Source organism: Mustela nigripes, chromosome 2 (genome assembly GCF_022355385.1).
Source record: "Mustela nigripes isolate SB6536 chromosome 2, MUSNIG.SB6536, whole genome shotgun sequence".
Classification (NCBI taxonomy): domain Eukaryota; kingdom Metazoa; phylum Chordata; class Mammalia; order Carnivora; family Mustelidae; genus Mustela; species Mustela nigripes.
The window spans coordinates 84,515,249-84,535,047 of NC_081558.1; the positions used below are offsets into that span (position 1 = coordinate 84,515,249).

A 19,799-nucleotide genomic window follows, 5' to 3' on the forward strand; every position below is an offset into this window, starting at 1 on the left:
TAAGCAAAAAACTGTTGCAGTGGTGGCTACATACCATTATGTGTCATTTGGGGGTTTATCAAAGTCACATCTAAAGCCAGGTCTTGTGATTGCCCAATTAGAGATCAATTTAGAATGTTTCTTTGAGGGTGGGGAGTGGGTATGAGTATAATGAGATAATTAAATTCAATAAATGTTTGTGTTTAAATCAGGCAAACTGACTTGGTTGTCAGACATGCAGGAAATCGAGGCGGGAGGAGGGAAGCTGTCATTTTTTAACATCTCAGTGAAGACCTAACCAGGCCTTGAATGACTAATATTAGCTGTGATTTCTCTCAGAGATAAATCATGCTTTTATGTGTTTTGTTTTTGTTTGAGAGAAAGTGCCTATTTTTACACCCAATTTTAAAGGAAATTAAATTGTATTTATAGTTTCCACAATTGAGATCAAGTGATTTTTATAGGTCTCGTCGCCTGCCCCTCTAGATAGGCACTTCAGTGAGCACACTGCTTTACCGTCCATACCGGAGTCCTCATGACACTATTTTTCAACTTTTAATTCTAGTATGGCTGCCCATCTTCACATGTAACTTCAGATCACTATGCGTTATGCAGTAAATGCGTTAAAAATTAGTGGCAGTATAACAAAAACGGCAGATAAAAGTTGTGTGTTGAGCCCGAGCATTGAGGTTATGATGTTTTCTCTCTCTTGAGTTTGCTAGTGTTACAAAACCAAACACTGTGATCAAGGTTAATGTTTTAATTTCTATTAATGTTTTCTTTCATGTACTTGTACCTTCCCAATAATATAGGAATGGTATGTTTAATATGCATAGCATTGTGCCCTGTTTTAAATCTGTTTCTCTTTCCTTCCATTGCATCCATTTAATAATAACAAGAATGACTTCTCCTAAAGATTTTAAGAAATAAGAGAACCTGAATTTTGAGCATGTTTTAGCTTTTAATATTTGAAGCAAAGCCATCCATCTACCAAAACAGATTCTTTGCCTTTTATAGCTTAGAGCTGTAATGAAGACAATGCATCATTTTTGGAATAATTGCTTGAATTACTATTCCCTGTGAATGGCCCAGTTGGGCTGATATCACTGGTAGAAATGGAAGGTTTCTTTCCCAATTCTTAGTTATATTTTGCATATATCAGTGATTATGGCAATGTGATAAGTTCCTCTAAATATAAAGCCTGAATATTTAATAAAAAGAGAAATGATGATTAAAATCAAGCCAGAGTATACTTGAGAAACATGGTGTGCTATTTGGAGAAGACTCACCTATTTACATACACCAACCATGCTCGGCCTTTCCATTTAAGAGCATCAAACCAGTCGCTTCCTTGCGGCAGCAAAGCATTTGACATACTTACAGCTGACTCTCAGCCAATCCACATTAGGGACCTAGCCAAGGGAGAAGCATTCATCCTGGTAGGTGGTAATAAATTGCAAAATCATGACAGTATCACCATTGTACCAGGATGACTCCCCACCCCTTTCTTGAAAGATTGTCTTTAGCATCTGGTGATAGCCATAGCTTCTTCAAGAGACATTTGGATCTTAGCAAAACTGGGTATACTGGCTTGCAATACAGTAAATCATTTGCTTCATTCTCTTGCAGATATACCTGCCACCCATGATAGTTAGAATTAAATGAAGCAAGCCATATAAGATACTCAACCCAGTGTTCAATATGTACTCAGTTATTGTTACTTATCATTATGATCACTTTATTTATTATATTGATTACTTCTTCATATATTCATGGCTAGGTAAAAATTGAACATAGATAACATTTATGTCCTCTCTTCCCTTTCAAACCTTTTGCCTCGAGTAATAACAGTTAATATATATCATGGGAAAATACACATATATTTCTTTTTGCTTTAATGCATGTATTTTCTTAGCTCTAGTTCTTATTAAACAATCAGTGTTCTTCTAGAAGCTATCTTAATTTAAAATAACCATTGCTTATAAGCCTTCTTGGAGAATTAGAATTTAAAAATATTAATTTTATGCCTTAAGTCTAACTGCATTATATAACTAGACATGAAGTACCTGACAGTCCCCTTTTCAGAGTTTGTAGAATTGTGCGGAAGAGGGAAGTAAAAACTTGGGCGTTGAGTTCCATCTTGAAATTTTCTTAGTTTAATTGGGTCTTTAATGTGCCCTGTGCCTACTGTCTCTGTTTAGAAAATGGTCAGAAATCCTTATCAGCGTACCCATCACTGTTAACATGACTTTCCTTTTGTCTGCTTTAGTTGAAATGGATAGTCTGTCTGAACTATCCCAGCAAGGTGCCAATCACGTCAACTTTGGCCAGCAGCCGGTCCCAGGGAACACAGCCGAGCAGCCTCCATCCCCCGCGCAGCTCTCCCATGGCAGCCAGCCCTCTGTCCGGACCCCTCTACCAAACCTGCACCCTGGGCTCGTGTCAACGCCCATCAGTCCTCAATTGGTCAACCAGCAGCTGGTGATGGCTCAGCTGCTGAACCAGCAGTATGCAGTGAATAGACTTTTAGCCCAGCAGTCCTTAAACCAACAATACTTGAACCACCCTCCCCCTGTCAGTAGATCTATGAATAAGCCTTTGGAGCAACAGGTTTCAACCAACACAGAGGTGTCTTCCGAAATCTACCAGTGGGTACGTGATGAACTGAAACGAGCAGGAATCTCCCAGGCAGTATTTGCACGTGTGGCTTTTAACAGAACTCAGGTCAGTTTTGTTTTGTTAGTAATGGTTCTCTCTTTTATTTTTCTCCCTTCTCTGTTTAGTCCTTTACTGATGCTGATTCTTTTACTTTGTTTTAACATTTAATCCTTATCGTGTGGTCACACTGTCTGTTCTTGGTGGTGCCTAAGTTTTATCACTCCTTTCCCTCTCATAAACCTCCTTTACCAAGAAAGATACAGACCAACGACTCAAGGGCCTTGAAAGGATAAATTCATTGTCAAATATTTTTCAAATGGTCATTACCTATGCTTTTACATAGTGAAATCATAGGCTGGTAGTAGAAGCAGATTGAGAAGCATTTCATGACTTGGTCAGGGCCATTGGTAGGACTCTGAGCTTCTAGCCTACTATCTTTCCTGTTACCCCCGTATCAGACATAAATATGTTAACATCCCTGGTTTATGTTCCTCTACAATTTTTGAGGCCGGAAATCCCCCAAAACATTGTGGTACTCAATAAATAGCAATTTCTACCCTTTAATTTGAACAGCCATTGGGGAGGAGGTTATACAGATATGTATACATAGGGCCTGTTAACCTGAAGTGTTTCTTAGCTTTGTCTTCTCCCCTCTTTACATTATTATTAATGTTCCTCCAAACTTCATTCTTTAGATCAGAAACCACCAAGTATTTTCTGTAATTGCCCAGATAGCAAACATTTTAGGCTTTGAGGGCCATAAGCGCTGTGTCACAGTGTCTGGTGTTAGGCAGCCATGGACAATGGGTGAATGGATGTGAGTGTCCTAGTGTTTCAGGAAAACTATTTACAAAAAACAGGCCCAGGGGTAGCTTTGGCCTTCAGGCCTTAGTTTGCAGACTTCTCCCTGAGATCTACATACTCCATGTTCACACCTTTAACCTCCTGGGCAAATACCTGTGAAGATATTATCAGCAGGGAAGATGTTTAGAGGGACCTGGAGAAAGAGGTAGTAAGATATGGGAAGGCCTTAAGATGAAAAGTCTGAAACAAATCCATTCTATTAAATTGTGAATGAGAGGATTTTTTTTTTTTAATTTCTTTTTTTGGAAATTAGTATAGTTCGTATGGTTTTTATTTTTGGCCCAGGCACACTAAAAAAACCAAGAGAACATGTAACTTTGAGTAGAAATGAGGACATTATGTCCTTTCAACTTTCTTGTTTTACCACTGTTCTTTCGTCAATTTGTTTTTTTGGCCTCATACTTTCCTTTCATATTTAAGTTATTTTGTTTATTACATGATTATAACAATGAGATTCTGGTACAAAAATAATCTAGTATTAATTCCTTATTGGCAGAGTTTCCATATCAAGGAGAATCCCAGCAGTGACTTATTTTTGGCTTGCTTTAACTGCATTGAAGTTAGGAGGCCTGATAAAGCCTTTAACTAAATCAGTATTTGTTTTCACTTTCTTTATTTGTATTTTTTGTGTATCATTTGTCTTTTTTAAAGGGGAGTTGCAGAAGGTTATGTATCAGATTAAAATTGTATGATTTTACTTACTTCTCTATTTTTACAACTTAAAAAATGTGTTCATTATTAGCCAGTAAATTTCATGATACCATATTCATTGGGAAGTAATTATTTAAAAAATTAAATGAATGAATGAATGAATCAAGAGTGAACTTCTAGAAAATCCTGTTTCTAGCAGCATTCTGTATTTTTGGAAATAGCAGTAACTTCTAGTATTTCTCAGTACTGGGAAAAAAATAGGTCTCTACATAAAAGATCAGTAAAATGCTTGTCAATTTAATTGAAAACCCACAAAGCCAACATTGACATGAACACAAATGAAATATAGATTTACTGATAAGTGTTTTAAAAATTGAGCAATGTGTTATTTTTTAAAGCACTAAAGAATGTATTTTATATGGTAAAGAATGACAAGAGAGGTTAGCTGAGGGATGTGTGAAGTGACTATCCGCCGGTACCGTTTTTCTTCTCTTGGGTTGTGATGTCACACGACTACTCTGAAGAGCTGACCACTTGTTCTGCATCTGGTTCTCACAGTGACTGATTCCATGGATATCTCTAGGATTTTTGCTGGGAAGAAGGCAGAATTAGAATTTGCTCTCTTTTTATGCCATATTAATCTCTTTGAAAAGAGAGTTTATCTCTGTGGTTAACATCAAAAACAGTGACTTACATTTTTGTGAAGGTGGTAGGGGAATGAAACAGTGACAGCTTTGGTATCGAGCTCTCTTTATTTAAAATAGCTAATTTAGAAGAAAGTTACTACCATAAAAATTATTTGGAGCCCAGGGTAATAGAGGGATTTGGTTTTAGACCTTTATATTAGTAATTGGTATCCTCAGTCGAAGTGGATATTGGCCATATTTGAAGCTGTTTGACTTTAATTAGCGTAATTGTCTATGTATATTTAAGTGTTCACTTTTTGGGAACGAGCTTTTGAACATGCAAGCATACATGTGTTTTTGGTGGTCATACTTAAAAACCACACGCGCGCGCACACACACAGCTGCATTTATTTTAATGATTATACATTCATATGAATGCATGTAGTGTGTTTATTTCAAAGTGTATGCATTTCAATAAAAGCAGGTGCAGAGTGAGAGTGTATGGTGTGAGTGTGGAGTACGAAAATACACATGCTAATGCATATGTATAGACAAGGAGCTCTGCAGTTAAATCGCACATCACACATTTGTGTGCACTTATTACAATGTGCAATTCCAAATCCAAGTTTTAAAAAATAATGTAAAATATGTACATGCAAATGCAAAGTTATGATATGAAGAGATAAAGAAACTGGTACCCTATAAACAGTATGTTAAAACATTAATATAATAGATAATACTCTCATGAATTTAGACCATTTTAGTCATTGACAGCTCTGTGCAGTTTTAAAATCCTGGATTTCGTGTCCTAAGTCTTAGCGGAAGAATTTTCTCATCATCCTAACTGGGTCTCCTAATAAAACCCCCTCTCAAGACTTTCACACTTGACTATTAAAAAAGAAAAAAAAAGTTTACCTTTTCTGAAAATTTATGGTGAAATTTATATAATTACTGTTCTAAGGACTTTTTCCCCTTCTGAATTGATGGACATATGTTCTTTAATTGCTACTGAAGATACCAGCTTTTAGCATATGTCATTCATTCAGTTATGCCTACTTGATGTCTTTTTAATGGAAACCTATGGCTAAAAATAATTGCCAAAGCTTCTAGATTTATACTTTTCAGTTCACTTCTCTGTATTATTGCGATTTAAGGATGGTGATAGAAGCAAATATATTCATTAGTGCCTTTTTAAAAAAAAATAAAACCCAGAGTTTAACTCTGATCCCATTCTGTGGCTTTTTCCCCTTTTTTCTCCCCCCCCTTGTCTTTGGCACACTTTATTTTCCAGTAAAATAAAGAATGAAGATGGATTATTCAAAACTGATAACAGTAATGGACCATCATGTAATGTTTTATTGAATTTGAGTTCTGTAAATTATGTGGTGGAGAGAAATTTGCCTGCTTAAGTATAACAGAAATTGCTACTGTGTTCCTATAATTCTTCACAGTGTAATTTAAGGAAAGTCCACTATCCATATCACTATTGAATAAAAGGTAAAAAGGTGCTATTACCCCAACGTGACAGCTCTCGTTTAGCCTCCCAAGCGACAGAGATAAATGCGTCTGCTTATAACTTACTTGGCAGGAGTCCAAGGTAGTAGGTGGAGTTGAAAATAGTCTTTCACCTGGACATATGATTAAAAATCCACAAAAAACAGAGGCAGGTAGTCTTGAAGAATATTGTACGTATTTTCTTTTTAGAGAGGGAGGTTTCATGAAATCATATTTTCCTTCTGAGGGCTTTGAAGTTCCATGAAGCTGATAAAATCTATTTGAATCAGTGATTACGTTCAAAGAGGAGACAAACAGGAGGCCAGACAGGCCTTTTGTTCTGATTGGCAGTCTCTTTCGCTTATCTGCTGTTTTAAAGAATTCATAATTAGCTTTTGGAAGTACTGATAATATTTATTGAAGGTTTTTTCTTTCTTTTACAATTACTAATGAATTTTACTTGTAATAACTTGTAAACTCTTTTTGGAATGTAAAAAAGGTTTAGGAATTCATCAGTAAGTTCACTCTTTAAGTGAAAAAAATTAGAATACTCACTTAACCCCTATGTAATGACAATGCAGAATAATTCTGTTTTTATGTATAAAGCATATAGTGCATTATTTGAAGATGTAAAGTCCAAATGAAAAGCAGAGTCTCATTTCCAATATTAATATTCATGAGTTGTTGGTAACTTAGTACATAACACAAATTCTCAAGTTCTTTTCAGAAACAAGAGTGACTGATGATTTTGTTTGACTTTGTTCAGTAAATTCACTGAGGACCTATGGTGCACAGTACTGATGATAATGTTTCAGTCCTGGTGTGTTCTCTGAGATAGCAAGTAAGGTACATCATGACCTTGACATATGACTTTAGCACGAGGAAAAGATTTTGGTAATAGATACCTCTTAACTCTTCACAGGGGATTACTACAAATGACCTTGACCTAAATCTGAAGTATATTTTTGACTATGGGAAATAAGAAAGAGGGACCATGTACATCTTGATGCATAAATGTACCTACTCAAATAACAACAACTCGAACAGGATGAGAACATGCATTCTGGGGGAGGGGGATAATTAACACATTCTAATCAAAACATCTTCTAGCAATATTTTCAAGCATTTCCACCAGAGGGCACTCCCCTCATTGAAAGCCTGGGCCAAAAAAAAAAAAAAAAATCCAAAGGTTTCTAAAACACCTGACACTGTCTACACTAGCTGCTTTAGAGCTCTTTGAGTGTTCATTTGAAATATCTCTTTAGACCTTAACATACTGCAGGCAGAAAAACTGCACTTGCTGCAGTAGAATAATTAAGTGGAAATAAACGCTTTGCCCCTAAAATACTTTAAATGCTCTACTGGGAAGTCATACCAACATCAGAATATGGATAGAGGAAATTTTAAATTTTCTCCCAAGTGACCTACTATCTTCTAATTTAAGCATGCAGGAATGACTAAGTTTCATATTAACACGACTTGATAGAGAATATTTTATGTATTTTTTCATGTGTTTTCTTTTCTCACTATAGTTCTCTGCTGTCTCAGAAAACATTTTTAATAGAGATGATAGAGTATTTTTTATTTGAAATTTATAAATGTCTAATTTCAAATTTCCCAAATACAGTAACATGCTGAGTATTTATAGGATCTCTTTTGACCTAATCTTTTTTTTTTTTTAAATTTCTGAACAGGTAAGGTAGTTAAGTGTCTTACAAAATGCCATATAACTTTTCATTGAAGCCTTACCTTGATTAAATTAAGAATTTCCATTAGAATTTACCATGAGTAGCATATCTTAGTTCTTAAGTTTCTATTAGTCATTTACAATTTTTTCCTTTTGTGGTCTGAATACACATAATTAATCCACATAGTAAATATTTATCAAACATTTATGTGGTAGGCATTGTGCTGGGATGACAGAAATGAATATTAGGTTATTCTACTCAAGGAATCGATAACATTGTTTTTAACTATATTGTACATTTTGTCTGTTGATTTCTTTGTAGTTCATATATATTGCTTTGCCAAGCACCTCTTCTAATATATGACATTTGATGGGGAAAAGTAGAGAGCAAGGACTGTTTTTTTACACCTCTTTTCAGGCATTTTTTTGAGACCTGTATTTTTCGGTTTCAATGTGACACATCAGAAACACAGTCAATCTAATTAGTTGGCCTTGTGCAAATTAAATAGCTGGATGATTGACTGCCTGTTTGACTGAATTTTAGTTAAATTGACTGGATGTTTTATTCTTGTATAAACACAGTTGCAGCATTACTTGTCAGTCTTATGAATGAAAGAACATGCACCCTTCATTCTTCAGTCACATTTTTTTAATGGGGAAACTGAAAGTTCAGGTCCACTCTTCAGGTTTCGGATGCAGGACCAAGTGAGAGACTAAAATTTACCTGTAAGCCCCCTTGGCCTATTGGATGTTCTTTTGAGTCATTTTTAAAGTGGACAGTGTTTTATATTGTCTGCGACTAGATGTTATATGTAGGTAATATAGTACCTTATCCCTGAGGAATTAGGAACAAAACTAGGTTTGCACTTCCAGGGAATCATGAAAAATTTCAAATATTGTTATCATCTAAGTCTCAATCATTTTGATAATGACACTTTGCCTCCCCTTCCCCAAATGTTCCCTTTCACCATTTCTGCAGGGTTATTGGTAAGTGAAATTTACAAATGACATGGAGATCTTGACAGCATTTTATTTGAAGCTATCTTGTGATAAACCGATATTCTGGCTAAATGTAGAAAGCAAAAATATGACTCAGTATTCCAGGCATTACTTCATGCACAAAATGAAAGAGGTAAAGGGTGCTCAGCTCCTATCAAATGGGCAGAAAACTTTTGTAATCCTTTATTTCATATGATTCCTTAAATAAAAATGAGGAAACCCATTTATTTTTGAAAGGCTTCTTCCAAAAATAGTTGACAATTAATGCTCTAGTATTTGGGGAGAGAGAAACACCTTAAAGGAGCTTACTAGTGGTTTGTAAATTTCTTCTATAACTAATAAAGACTTACATTCCTTAAAAAAATTGGCAACTGGAGAATTTGATAGTATTCTTTTTTTTTTAAAGATTTTATTTATTTGACAGAGATCACAAGTATGCAGAGAGGCAGGCAGAGAGAGAGGAAGGGAAGCAGGCTCTCCGCTGAGCGGAGAGCCCGAAGCGGGGCTGGATCCCAGGACCCTGAGATCATGACCTGAGCTGAAGACAGAGGCTTTAACCCACTGAGCCACCCAGGCGCCCCACTTTTCCTGGGCATGCCATTATGGATTTTTGCAATGTAAAAATGGGGTTATGTATTTCAAATTTAATCAACGATTTCTGAAGTTCAAAATTTCAACCTGTTACCCAGAGGTATAGTTATAGCATGATAGTATTTAGAATTATTCATGATAGTCTGTACAGTTTCCTTAAATGTTAAATAGAAGGAATCACTTGTCATTAATTTGAAAATTAAGGGATAACTTAAAATATTGCTTATGAAAACATAGCATGCTTTAGAAATATTCTTTTTTCTAATATGTTACAATTCATTTTCTGGTATTTTCTTTGAAAGTTCTCCTTCCTTAGAAGTGGCTTTGTATCTTTACATATTGGGCTCTCTGCATTCCACTGCCTTTGTCTGGGCAGCTTGAGAACTATACCGTTCAATGCTGTTGTATTTTGAGCATTTCATTTATTCTTAACTTCCCTCCATCGTCTCTCTGTGAAAGATTTCATGGCAAGTTAAGCTACTCAAAGGAAGGAGACCAATTAGGCAGTTTCAGTTTGTGTTATATGTAAAGCAGATGCTTAATAAAATTAAGAATACAATTGAGGCTCTCCTCTCTACCACTTCAGTTGTAACTAACATATTTCTACGCAGAATTAATGCTTTTGACTGTTCATTTTCTAAACAGAGTGGAGAAGAGGGAAGGATCACCGCTGGCAGGGCAGAGCTCAGGAGCTAGCTCACCCTGTACCTTTCGTTTTCTGCAGGGCTTGCTTTCAGAAATCCTCCGAAAGGAAGAGGACCCCAAGACTGCATCCCAGTCTTTGCTGGTAAACCTTCGGGCTATGCAGAATTTCTTGCAGTTACCAGAAGCTGAAAGAGATCGGATTTACCAGGATGAAAGGGAAAGGAGCTTGAATGCTGCCTCGGCTATGGGTCCTGCCCCCCTGATAAGCACACCGCCCAGCCGCCCTCCCCAGGTGAAGTCTCCTGTCCTCTTTAGCTGCCTTTTTCCTCTTCTTCTTCTTCCTCCTCTTCCTCCGCCTCCTCCTCTTCTTCTTCTTCTTTCTTAATGTTTGACGAAGGATCTCAGCAAGAAATTGGAAAAAGAGATGAATAGATACCACTTTTTCTAAAAATAATAATTCATAGAGTGACTTGAGGAGAATTTGGTCCCAAATCAGTGATTCTGATATAAAAACAATAAGCTACTAATTAGAGAAAAGAAAATTGCTTTGTGTTGTTTCCTTTTGGGGGTTCTTTGGGGGTGAAAGTAGTCTTTAAATGGGATATTTGTCTCTACTACTATTATTAAGTGAAGAAATATTTTAAACTCAATAGGAAGAAAAGTAATAAAGTCAGTTTTATCCCTATGAGTTTGGGAACTGCCGTTTGAATAGTAAACAAATAAAAATAAATAAATAATTCCATTTGTATTTATGCTTTCCAATACGAAGTGCAGCTGGTACCAATTACACATCATCTCGTTTGTAATCTTTCATAATTAAGTTTAATACAATCCTTGAAGGCAGCTTTAAATGGGGCTGATAAGGACTTCTACCCGTATTCCCAGAAATGGGCACATTTTCTATTTCCCAAATTTTCGCACTTTTTAGAAAGGACAGAACTCTTCATGTAGGTAACTTTGTGTATGTGTATCTATATTTTTATTTTTTAAATCAAATTTTAAAGATTGCCTGTAATTTTTATGAGGATTCAACAAGTTGATTTGCCGTATAAGCTACTACATAAAAGTGGTTTAGACTTTGAATCAATAGGCAAATATATTTCTTACACATTTAATTTATTGCATGTACAGCCCTTAAAAATGAGGTCAGCTAAAACGTGATAAAAATTGAATATGAAACACAAATTCAAAATATTCTTGTAATATAATGTTATCCTGAAATCGGAACTTGATATTAATTTCTTTTCATCAGCAGTTAAAAGAAAACAAAACAAAATGCCTTTCCATGTATGGAAATATAGAAAAAACACACAGCGCTAAAAATGAAACTGCCACAGATAACTTCAATAAGGAATAGACATAATATTCGGTCACTTGTTGAGGTTCTTAAAGCTCTATGTTATAATGTTATGAAATAAATCTTTTGTAGAAATGTCCAAAGTCCGTTTTCTCCATTTTATGTAATGAAAATCAATTTGTTCTTAATGTCTAGGGCACAGACTGCAAGAAAGTCATTGCTGTAATTGTGGATAAGAAAGTCATGTGTCTCTAGCACAGAATAATGGTATCCATCTGCATGTATATGTATCCACTGGTCTACACACACAGTGATTGAATTTGATCTGTAAAGCCTTCCATAAAGTATTTCTTAAGAAAAAGAATGAGAATATACATATATATATGACTTTTCATAGATATATGAAATATATATATTTTATATATATATTTAAATATTTGATTTTAAAATATATATATTTTTATATATTTCATATATCTATGAATTATATATATCTATGTATGACTATATATGTATGTATATGACTTTTTAAGAGTGATTAAATAAAAAATACTGTACTTTGGACTTGGTTTAACACTTAGTATGTGGTGTTTAGAGTTAATACATCGTCATTAGTTAACTTTGCTTCTACAGAAGGCCTCTGGGCAAAGAGTTACTTTACTTATCACTTAATCTGCTATACTAACAAAAGAATTGCTTACTTAAGATCAGTATGAACTTCAGCATTGAGCTGTTCCTTCTTCTTTTTTTTTTTAATCTATCTAAATATTTGACTTAGTAGTTCCTTAACACAGTTTTTGTTTTCTAATTTTTTATATGATCGTGGTGCTTTTGTTTTTCCAGATGTGATTCTGCTGTCCTTACTCATCAAGTTTTTTCTTTAGCCATGTTTCCAGTAATTTTTAAATGGTTATTTCTTTTCACATACTATTAAGATACACTTGGGCAGCTCTCTTATGTATGTGTCTAAAGACTGCTGATAAGTTGGGGTAGAAAATTTTGGCCTGCATTATTGATTAACTGGTTGAGCCACTCTTTGCTATATTTGTTCTCAAGAGGGCTTGAGAGCAAGCCCTTAGCTGGAAAATCTAGCCAATGATGAACATGTAAGGTATGGAGATACCATAGATTCTTAGTGAAACTCTTTCAAAGGAGAAAAGTTTCTGAAATGCGGTGTTACTGGCCATCTAACCAAGTTCCAAAATGATTATCTGATGTGTGTATAATTTTATTTCACTGCTATAATACGCATCTTCAAGTATCTTAATTTGCCTTACTGAGAATCCCTTTGCGTTACTTAATATTATTGTAATAGAGCTCACAACCAGTTTGTTCACCTTTTACCCTCCAACAATGACTTTATGAATAACATTTTAAGAAATCTTTAATGCATTAAAAATATTATCGTGTAAAATGAGTACTTAAGATGGGAACAAATGTTTCTCTAGCAGCCAAATTAGTAATGTTTTGCAACTGTTGAAACTGAATGCTTTTAAAGGGAACCAATATATTATACTTAAGGTTTTAATATGCATATGACACATGATCAAAATGGAAGGGGGAAAAGGGACAAAACCACAAATACAGAAACAGATGGCAGAATTTTGTCTTTTTTAATTTTATATTTTGACAAAGAGGAGTCCATTATTATATTTATTTTCCCCTTAAATGAAGAGATCTGAAACGTATTTTGAGACAAGTCTTTAACTTGTTGGACGCGAACTCTGATTTCTTTATAAAGGACAGCCTTTTATTATTTTTATTTATTTATTTATTTTTAAGTAGACTCCACACCCCAACATGGGGCTTGAACTCATGACCCTGAGATCAAGACCTGAGCTGAGATCAAAAGTCGATGCTTAACCGACTGAGCCACCCATTTGCCCTTAAAGAAAACTGCTTTTTAAAGGCAGAGGTCCCTTTTGGCTCACAGGAGATCCAGACCACTTTGAGGACCAAGAGAGCTGGATTCTCTTCCAACTCCTACCCTGTAGATTTGAGGTTATACCGAAGATGACTATGATGTCCTCCCAAGGTCTTATCAGGCTAAAGACCTACACTGTTGAGGAACTTGGATTCTAAATGATCTTTAAGAAGACACTTCCCTTAGTCAGGCTGGACATTTTATTCCAAGGAATCTTTCCCCTGGGAAAATCTAGACCAAACATCAGAAATCACTATAGCCCTTGCCTAGGAGTGATACCTATGGTGCAGACCTCTCCCATGTGCTTCAAGAGGGACAGCCGTGTCATGGGTTTTGTCCTCTGACAACAGCAGTAGGCTCCAGGTCCGACATGTTTGCTGAAAGCCTATTTTCATAATGTACATGATCTAATTCAGGAAATAAGAATATCTTACACTTGATAATGGTTCGCAGATCTCTAACACTTCATGCCCATGAATTTGTTGAATCCTCATACCAACCTTATGGTTGGAGAAAGAGGAGAAAACCAAGTTTAAGGTTGAGTTTGTTTTCACATCCACCTATTAAGTCTCTTGCTCTTTCTTCTACCTCAAGCCACCTCCTTGAAACACAAACACTTTAGAAAGGGGAAAATGAAACTTGGGGACTTCTTCTATTTGTCACAGAGGGTGGGAAGTTTTATTTTTAAATTAGGAAGAGGAACACACTTGAGAACCTTCTTCTGATAGAAGATGTTAAATGTTTGATAAATGATCCACTCAAAGATTTCAGACAGTTGGGCATTTCTGAAATGGTGGAGAAAATAGCCCTTTCCAAACTTTGCTTCCTATGAAAATGTTGTGGGAACCCAAGCCCTCCAAAACCCCCTGATCCTAAAGGCTTCTTTTCTTATTATGCTTAGCAAATTTTACGGATGAGTTTATAGGAGGAGTTTGATTAATAATAACTAGTGGTTACTTTCTGGAACTTGTTTTTTCCACAGATCAGTTTTAAGTTGATGATTTCTATTTAGTTTTGCTCTTACTCTGATTTTATTTGTGTGTTTTAATATGTGTGACTTTTGGATTAGGTTAGCACTTTCTGTTTCCATAAGGTCTGTTTGAAAGCCTATAATTATCAAGTTATAAATTCTACATGAATTACATAATGTTTTTTTTCTTTATATTTTTGTATCTCTTTATGTAATTCTTTAGTTTCTTCAAAAGGAAGATGGGCTATTTTATAACAGTCCTTTAGAAAATGTAATAAGTTCATATAAGCAATGTATAATTCATCTCATAGCTGCACCCTTCTACCTCTTTCCAACAAAGTCTTCTACAATGTAATGAAACAGGTTCAGTTATGGGCAGGAACTTACCATTTGATAAAAGTTTTGTTTTGAATCACTTGACCAGCATGATTTTAAGATCTTACGTGCTCATGAAATGCTTCCCATCACCAGGCATCTTTTAAAACACTAGAGGACTTTTTAAGGTCCATATTTGGAAAATAATTAATATTGTTCCTAAAAAAAACAGAAAAAAAGTATAAAAAGATAGAACCATGATATTCAAACAGTTTTAATGTACAAAAATTTGAAAATGGGGACCATTTTCTTTTACCAGTAAGAATACCTTTAAGTAGCACATTTCTTATATCACATTACCAAGAAAACATTTATAGTTTGCATACCTTGCCAAATAAATTCAGGTTGGATTTCTAAAACGAGTGACAGAACCACTTGGTAAAAATTAGATATTAACGAGCCAGATTTAGCAAAGGGCCACCAAAAAGCAGATCCAGCATGTCTTTAAAAAGTTAGAATTTTTCCAAATAAAGAAATCCTATGTAACATCATAACTTCAGTAAAGAACAGTAGTTTCTAAGATAAGCTTTAGTATTAGACAAGACTTCAGTTTAGATCTCACATTGCCTTATGAATAAATTCTTTGTTTTCAGAGACTTTTCTCAAATTTTAAAATGGGGCAGTAGTAGTACTTATTCAGGGCTTTCATGCAGGTTAGAGCTAATGTATCTGAACATGATGCCCAGCACGTGATAAAAAGGTAATAAATGCCAGCCTTTGTTGTTATCATAATTATTATTAAAACTACATTACACTTTAATTGCGTGTGTGTATGCACACGTGGGCTGTGGACTTGCAGACAATTCCTCCTCCATCAAGGAGTAGTATGCTCACCAGCCAGGACCACAGTAGAGTTCGTTTTGTGTAGTACATATGTAGTATGTAGCATGGATATAGTATTTAGAGTTCATTTTCTAGTATGATTTGATGCACTCAGCAATCCAGAAAAAAACAGAATAAGATTCTCAGGGAAAATCTGTGCTCTACCGTACAATTTTAGAGATATATAAAGCCAGCCGACCCTAGTGCTTGCACCCTCTCCTCACGTGGGAGGCTAAAGGGTAAATAGTAGAAGCTCCAATTCCTAACTACTTCCCCGGCGCCTCCGTAATGATGGAGTAGTACGCCCTACCTTGATAAAAGCTATGCGGAAAGCAACTGCATTTATTTTACCTCCTGTGCTATTTGCGGAGAAGAGCTGAAGAGTAGTTTGTTTTGCCTGGAATGAACTACTTTATGAATTTTAATGTGTGATATAATATTAAAAGCTAAACCAGGATTAAAGAAGATTTTTTTTGTACTAAGCTAAAATAGTACTTAGTAGAGTGAGGTATAAAAGATTTTTGTTTCCATTTTTACCTGGGGAAAAATTCAGCTTTCATATTTTTGAAAAGCTGTCCAAGTCAGTTCCCCTTAAGCAATAGCTTGTGTTTAGGAAAAAATGTGATTCCAGAATTCTAATAGCTTATCTATGATAAGATACATATCTGAGCCAACAAGATGATAAAGAGCTTTTCTAAATATTTTAAAAATAAGTAATACAGAGTTTCTTACTTTATATTTTAAAAAAATTGTCGCTCTTTTTTTAATTTTTAGAAGTTTCATGTGGACGTCTTTTCCACTTTTGATTGTATTGGCTCCTAGGAAACAGTTTTTTTTTTTTTTAAATGATTTAAAATTCTTGCTTTTTGGTTTAAGTTGTAAGTGCTTTATTAAAAAAATTAACGAAATTTTTAGAAACCAAATCACAGGGTTGAAACAAATGATTATAGCCCACCTCAAAGGTAAATTCTTAAACATAGTTTTTACAAAAGAATGAAAATTATTTTAAAAACATACCAAAACAACAAGTTTCCAAAGTTCGCTCTCTTAAGGATTGCTAAGCAGACTGCTACCAAGGAACTTTTTTTTTGGATGCCCTGGACTTCATGCTCCCATTTCCATAACATTCAATTTTCAAAGCGATTGAAATGGCTTTTCTTTTCTCTTTCATTTAAACAGTGAGAAAAATAGGTATTAAAAGAGACCCCCTGGGGTGATCAAATCTATCCTTTTGCCTCAAAGCAAGACCACCCCAGAGCAAAGTTGCAAATCTCACCAAAGCAACTTTGTAGGCAGTTTATGGTAATGCATTAACTCTTCTGGCTCCCCAGGTGGTATTTAGCAGATTGTTGCTTCAGAGCCCCCTGGATGTTCTTAGTGGCCTCCATCCTTAATATACCTCTGTAAGTGCCCTTGCTTTCTGGGGTCACAGAGCTAGAAGGGGGGCTCTGGAAATTGACCCTACGCACTTGCCATCCCCGTCTCCTACTTAGAGTTTAGCAGGAGCAACTGGGGGCCAACCAGTGTGTGGCTTGTCCTGTCTTACTCTCTGTTTCCTCACTTGGACCTGTGGTGCACCCATTTCACACTATCATCGTTTCAGTGCTTAGAAGGGTAGGATTGAGGGGGAAAGATGAGCTGCCTCCCAGGTAAGCAAGAGGTGAGTTATTTTGCTAACTGGCTAGAAGTTAGAAGACATTTTTTAAAAAAGGTTTTATTTATTTATTTTGACAGACAGAGATCACAAGTAGGCAGAGAGGCAGGCAGAGAGAGAGAGAGAGAGAGAGAGAGAGAGGAGGAAGAAGCAGGCTTCCTGATGAGCAGAGAGCTGGATATGGGGCTTGATCCGAGGACCCTGGGATCATGACCTGAGCCAAAGGCAGAGGCTTTAATCCACTGAGCCACCCAGGCACCCCAAGGCATGTTTTAAGACTCCTATTCAGTGTGTTAAGTGCAGAGGATCGAATTGTTTAGGATAACCTCTGCCCATCTTTTGATACCAAATATTAAGGGGAAAATGAAGTAGCCCAAAAGACTTATAGTGGGACTAACAGGGTATATCATTTCGTGACCCCAAAAGACTTAGAGTGGGACTAACAGGGTGTATCATTTCGTGACAAAAAAAATCATTCATTTATTCCAAAATGGACTTCATTTTTGATTGCTTATTGTGTATGTGAGAAATTGTCCAGGATGCTACAGAAACCCAGATTCTGGAAAGGAACCTAAGAGATGTGGTCCACAGTGAATTATCTGGCTGGAAGAAACAGGGTCCTGCATCTGTGGGTAACTTTTCATTGACATTTCACCAATTTCCTAGCGAAAAAGCAACTGCATAGTTCATACATAAATTTTCCAGACTGGTTCACGTAACTGCTTAATAAAAATTAAATTTGGAGTTTTAGAAATTAATAATAGTATCAATAAATTTTGAGGTTGAGATTTTATTTTTACTCCCAAATTCTGTGTCTTTTTACTGCTGACACCTGCTTATCATTATTACCAAAGGCGTTGGTACTAATTTTTTACTCAAGATTATTCATTTGAATGTATTTATAAAGTCACTGATTATATAATTTGTGTAACTTGAAATAATATTCTGTTAAATATTGTGAAACATTTTCTTATTGTCTGGTTTCACGAGTCAAAAGGAAATAGTTATGTACAGGGGTGCCAGGAAAAGATGAAATAATTATACAGAACAGCTTGGACATGCACATGTAAAATGCAACCAGCCTTTATGATAATTAAGCAAGGCGCTCTACCTGTTTCATGGATGGATAGAAGATTTAAATATGCAGCTCTGCAAATGGCTTTGTTATGGAAGATTTTTTAAATGAAACATAAGAGGAACAGGCATAAAAAAAGGAGTCTAAAATTAAAAAGGCCATAGGATGTAATAGCTATTAGTGATGCAATTGTCTATTAGGCACCGGGCACCCAGTGAAGATACAACACTGGGCATTATGATTTTAATTGTGAATTTCCTTTGTTAGAATTGCAATGGACAGTAATTGGGAAACAATTAGGTTAGGGTTTTCAAGTCTTTGAAACTATTCTGTTTTCCAGAAAACTTACTTTATGGCATTCTCATTCCTGTTTGTCAGCTGGCAGTGGCTGTCTTATTACAGACGCAATCACCTGTGACAATGTGACTTTCTTAACTTAAGCAATCTGATCTCGGGGTAATAACTAACGTTGAATGACAGCACTGTTGATCACCTTGATCATAAAAGGAGCAACAGTGTCCAGTTTGGATGCCGAGCCTGAAAAGCTTCAAAACAATTTGGCCAATGAAAAATGACAGTCATGTTCAAAATGTTTTGTAGGTGAAAACAGCTACTATTGCCACTGAGAGGAATGGGAAACAAGAGAACAATACCATGAACATTAATGCTTCCATTTATGATGAGATTCAGCAGGAAATGAAGCGCGCCAAAGTGTCCCAAGCACTCTTTGCAAAGGTTGCCGCAACCAAAAGCCAGGTAAGAACCTCGGTTAGGCACTGAGAATGTTGATCTGCAATGCCAGTGCAAGTTTCATTCAGAGGGGGGTCTGTTTTCAGTATGAACCTGCATCACTTAGAGGAACGGTCTCCAGGATTCTCGACAGAGCTTTGTGATGAAACAAAGTGTTGTTCAGATTCAGGCAGTAGATACGTGGTTTTGTTGTTTCCTCCAACACCCATTCTCCAGACCAGGGATTTCTCAGGAAATCTCGGGGTCAGTTAATAGTTGTTTTCAGAAGAGTATCATAATGTAGAGGCAGTTTCTCAATGTGGTCTATTGTACTGGGACAAGTAACTTGAATTGCTATTGTTTTATTATTGCTCAGATGACCTTGATTTCCATCCTAAAAGACTACAAACATAATAGTTTCTTCTGTTCAAACTCAGGCATCCACAACTATTAGGTACACAAACGAGCACGTCTACCACACATATATTTGCCCATTAAGGACCTTAAGTTTTTTCATAGATACACCATATATAAGCCATACAAACTGAATTACAACTAGAAAACCTGTCCAAATCTGATGAATTATAAATGAATAGAATTGAATTAGAAAAGTTGTAAGTTCCTACCAATAAGATGAGAACTTAACAAAGGAGAGATAAGGCAGTCCTTTATCAGTAAAAATTTTTATATGTTGAAGATTTATGCTCATCAAAAGCAGAGTCGTCTATAGGAGCAAACTTATAATTGCTCATAAACCCT

General features: G+C 35.7%; 1 protein-coding gene across 8 annotated transcripts in view; it reads left to right on the forward strand.

Moving 5' to 3' along the window:
* SATB1 (SATB homeobox 1) overlaps positions 1-19,799 on the forward strand; it is a 99,937-nt gene that overhangs the window by 48,895 nt on the left and 31,243 nt on the right. For all 8 annotated transcript variants that reach the window (XM_059390867.1, XM_059390869.1, XM_059390868.1 and 5 more), the window contains 3 exons: positions 2,249-2,703; positions 10,274-10,486; positions 18,912-19,067. In XM_059390867.1, coding sequence (XP_059246850.1) covers positions 2,249-2,703; positions 10,274-10,486; positions 18,912-19,067 — 824 coding nt within the window. The remainder of the gene's footprint in view (positions 1-2,248; positions 2,704-10,273; positions 10,487-18,911; positions 19,068-19,799) is intronic.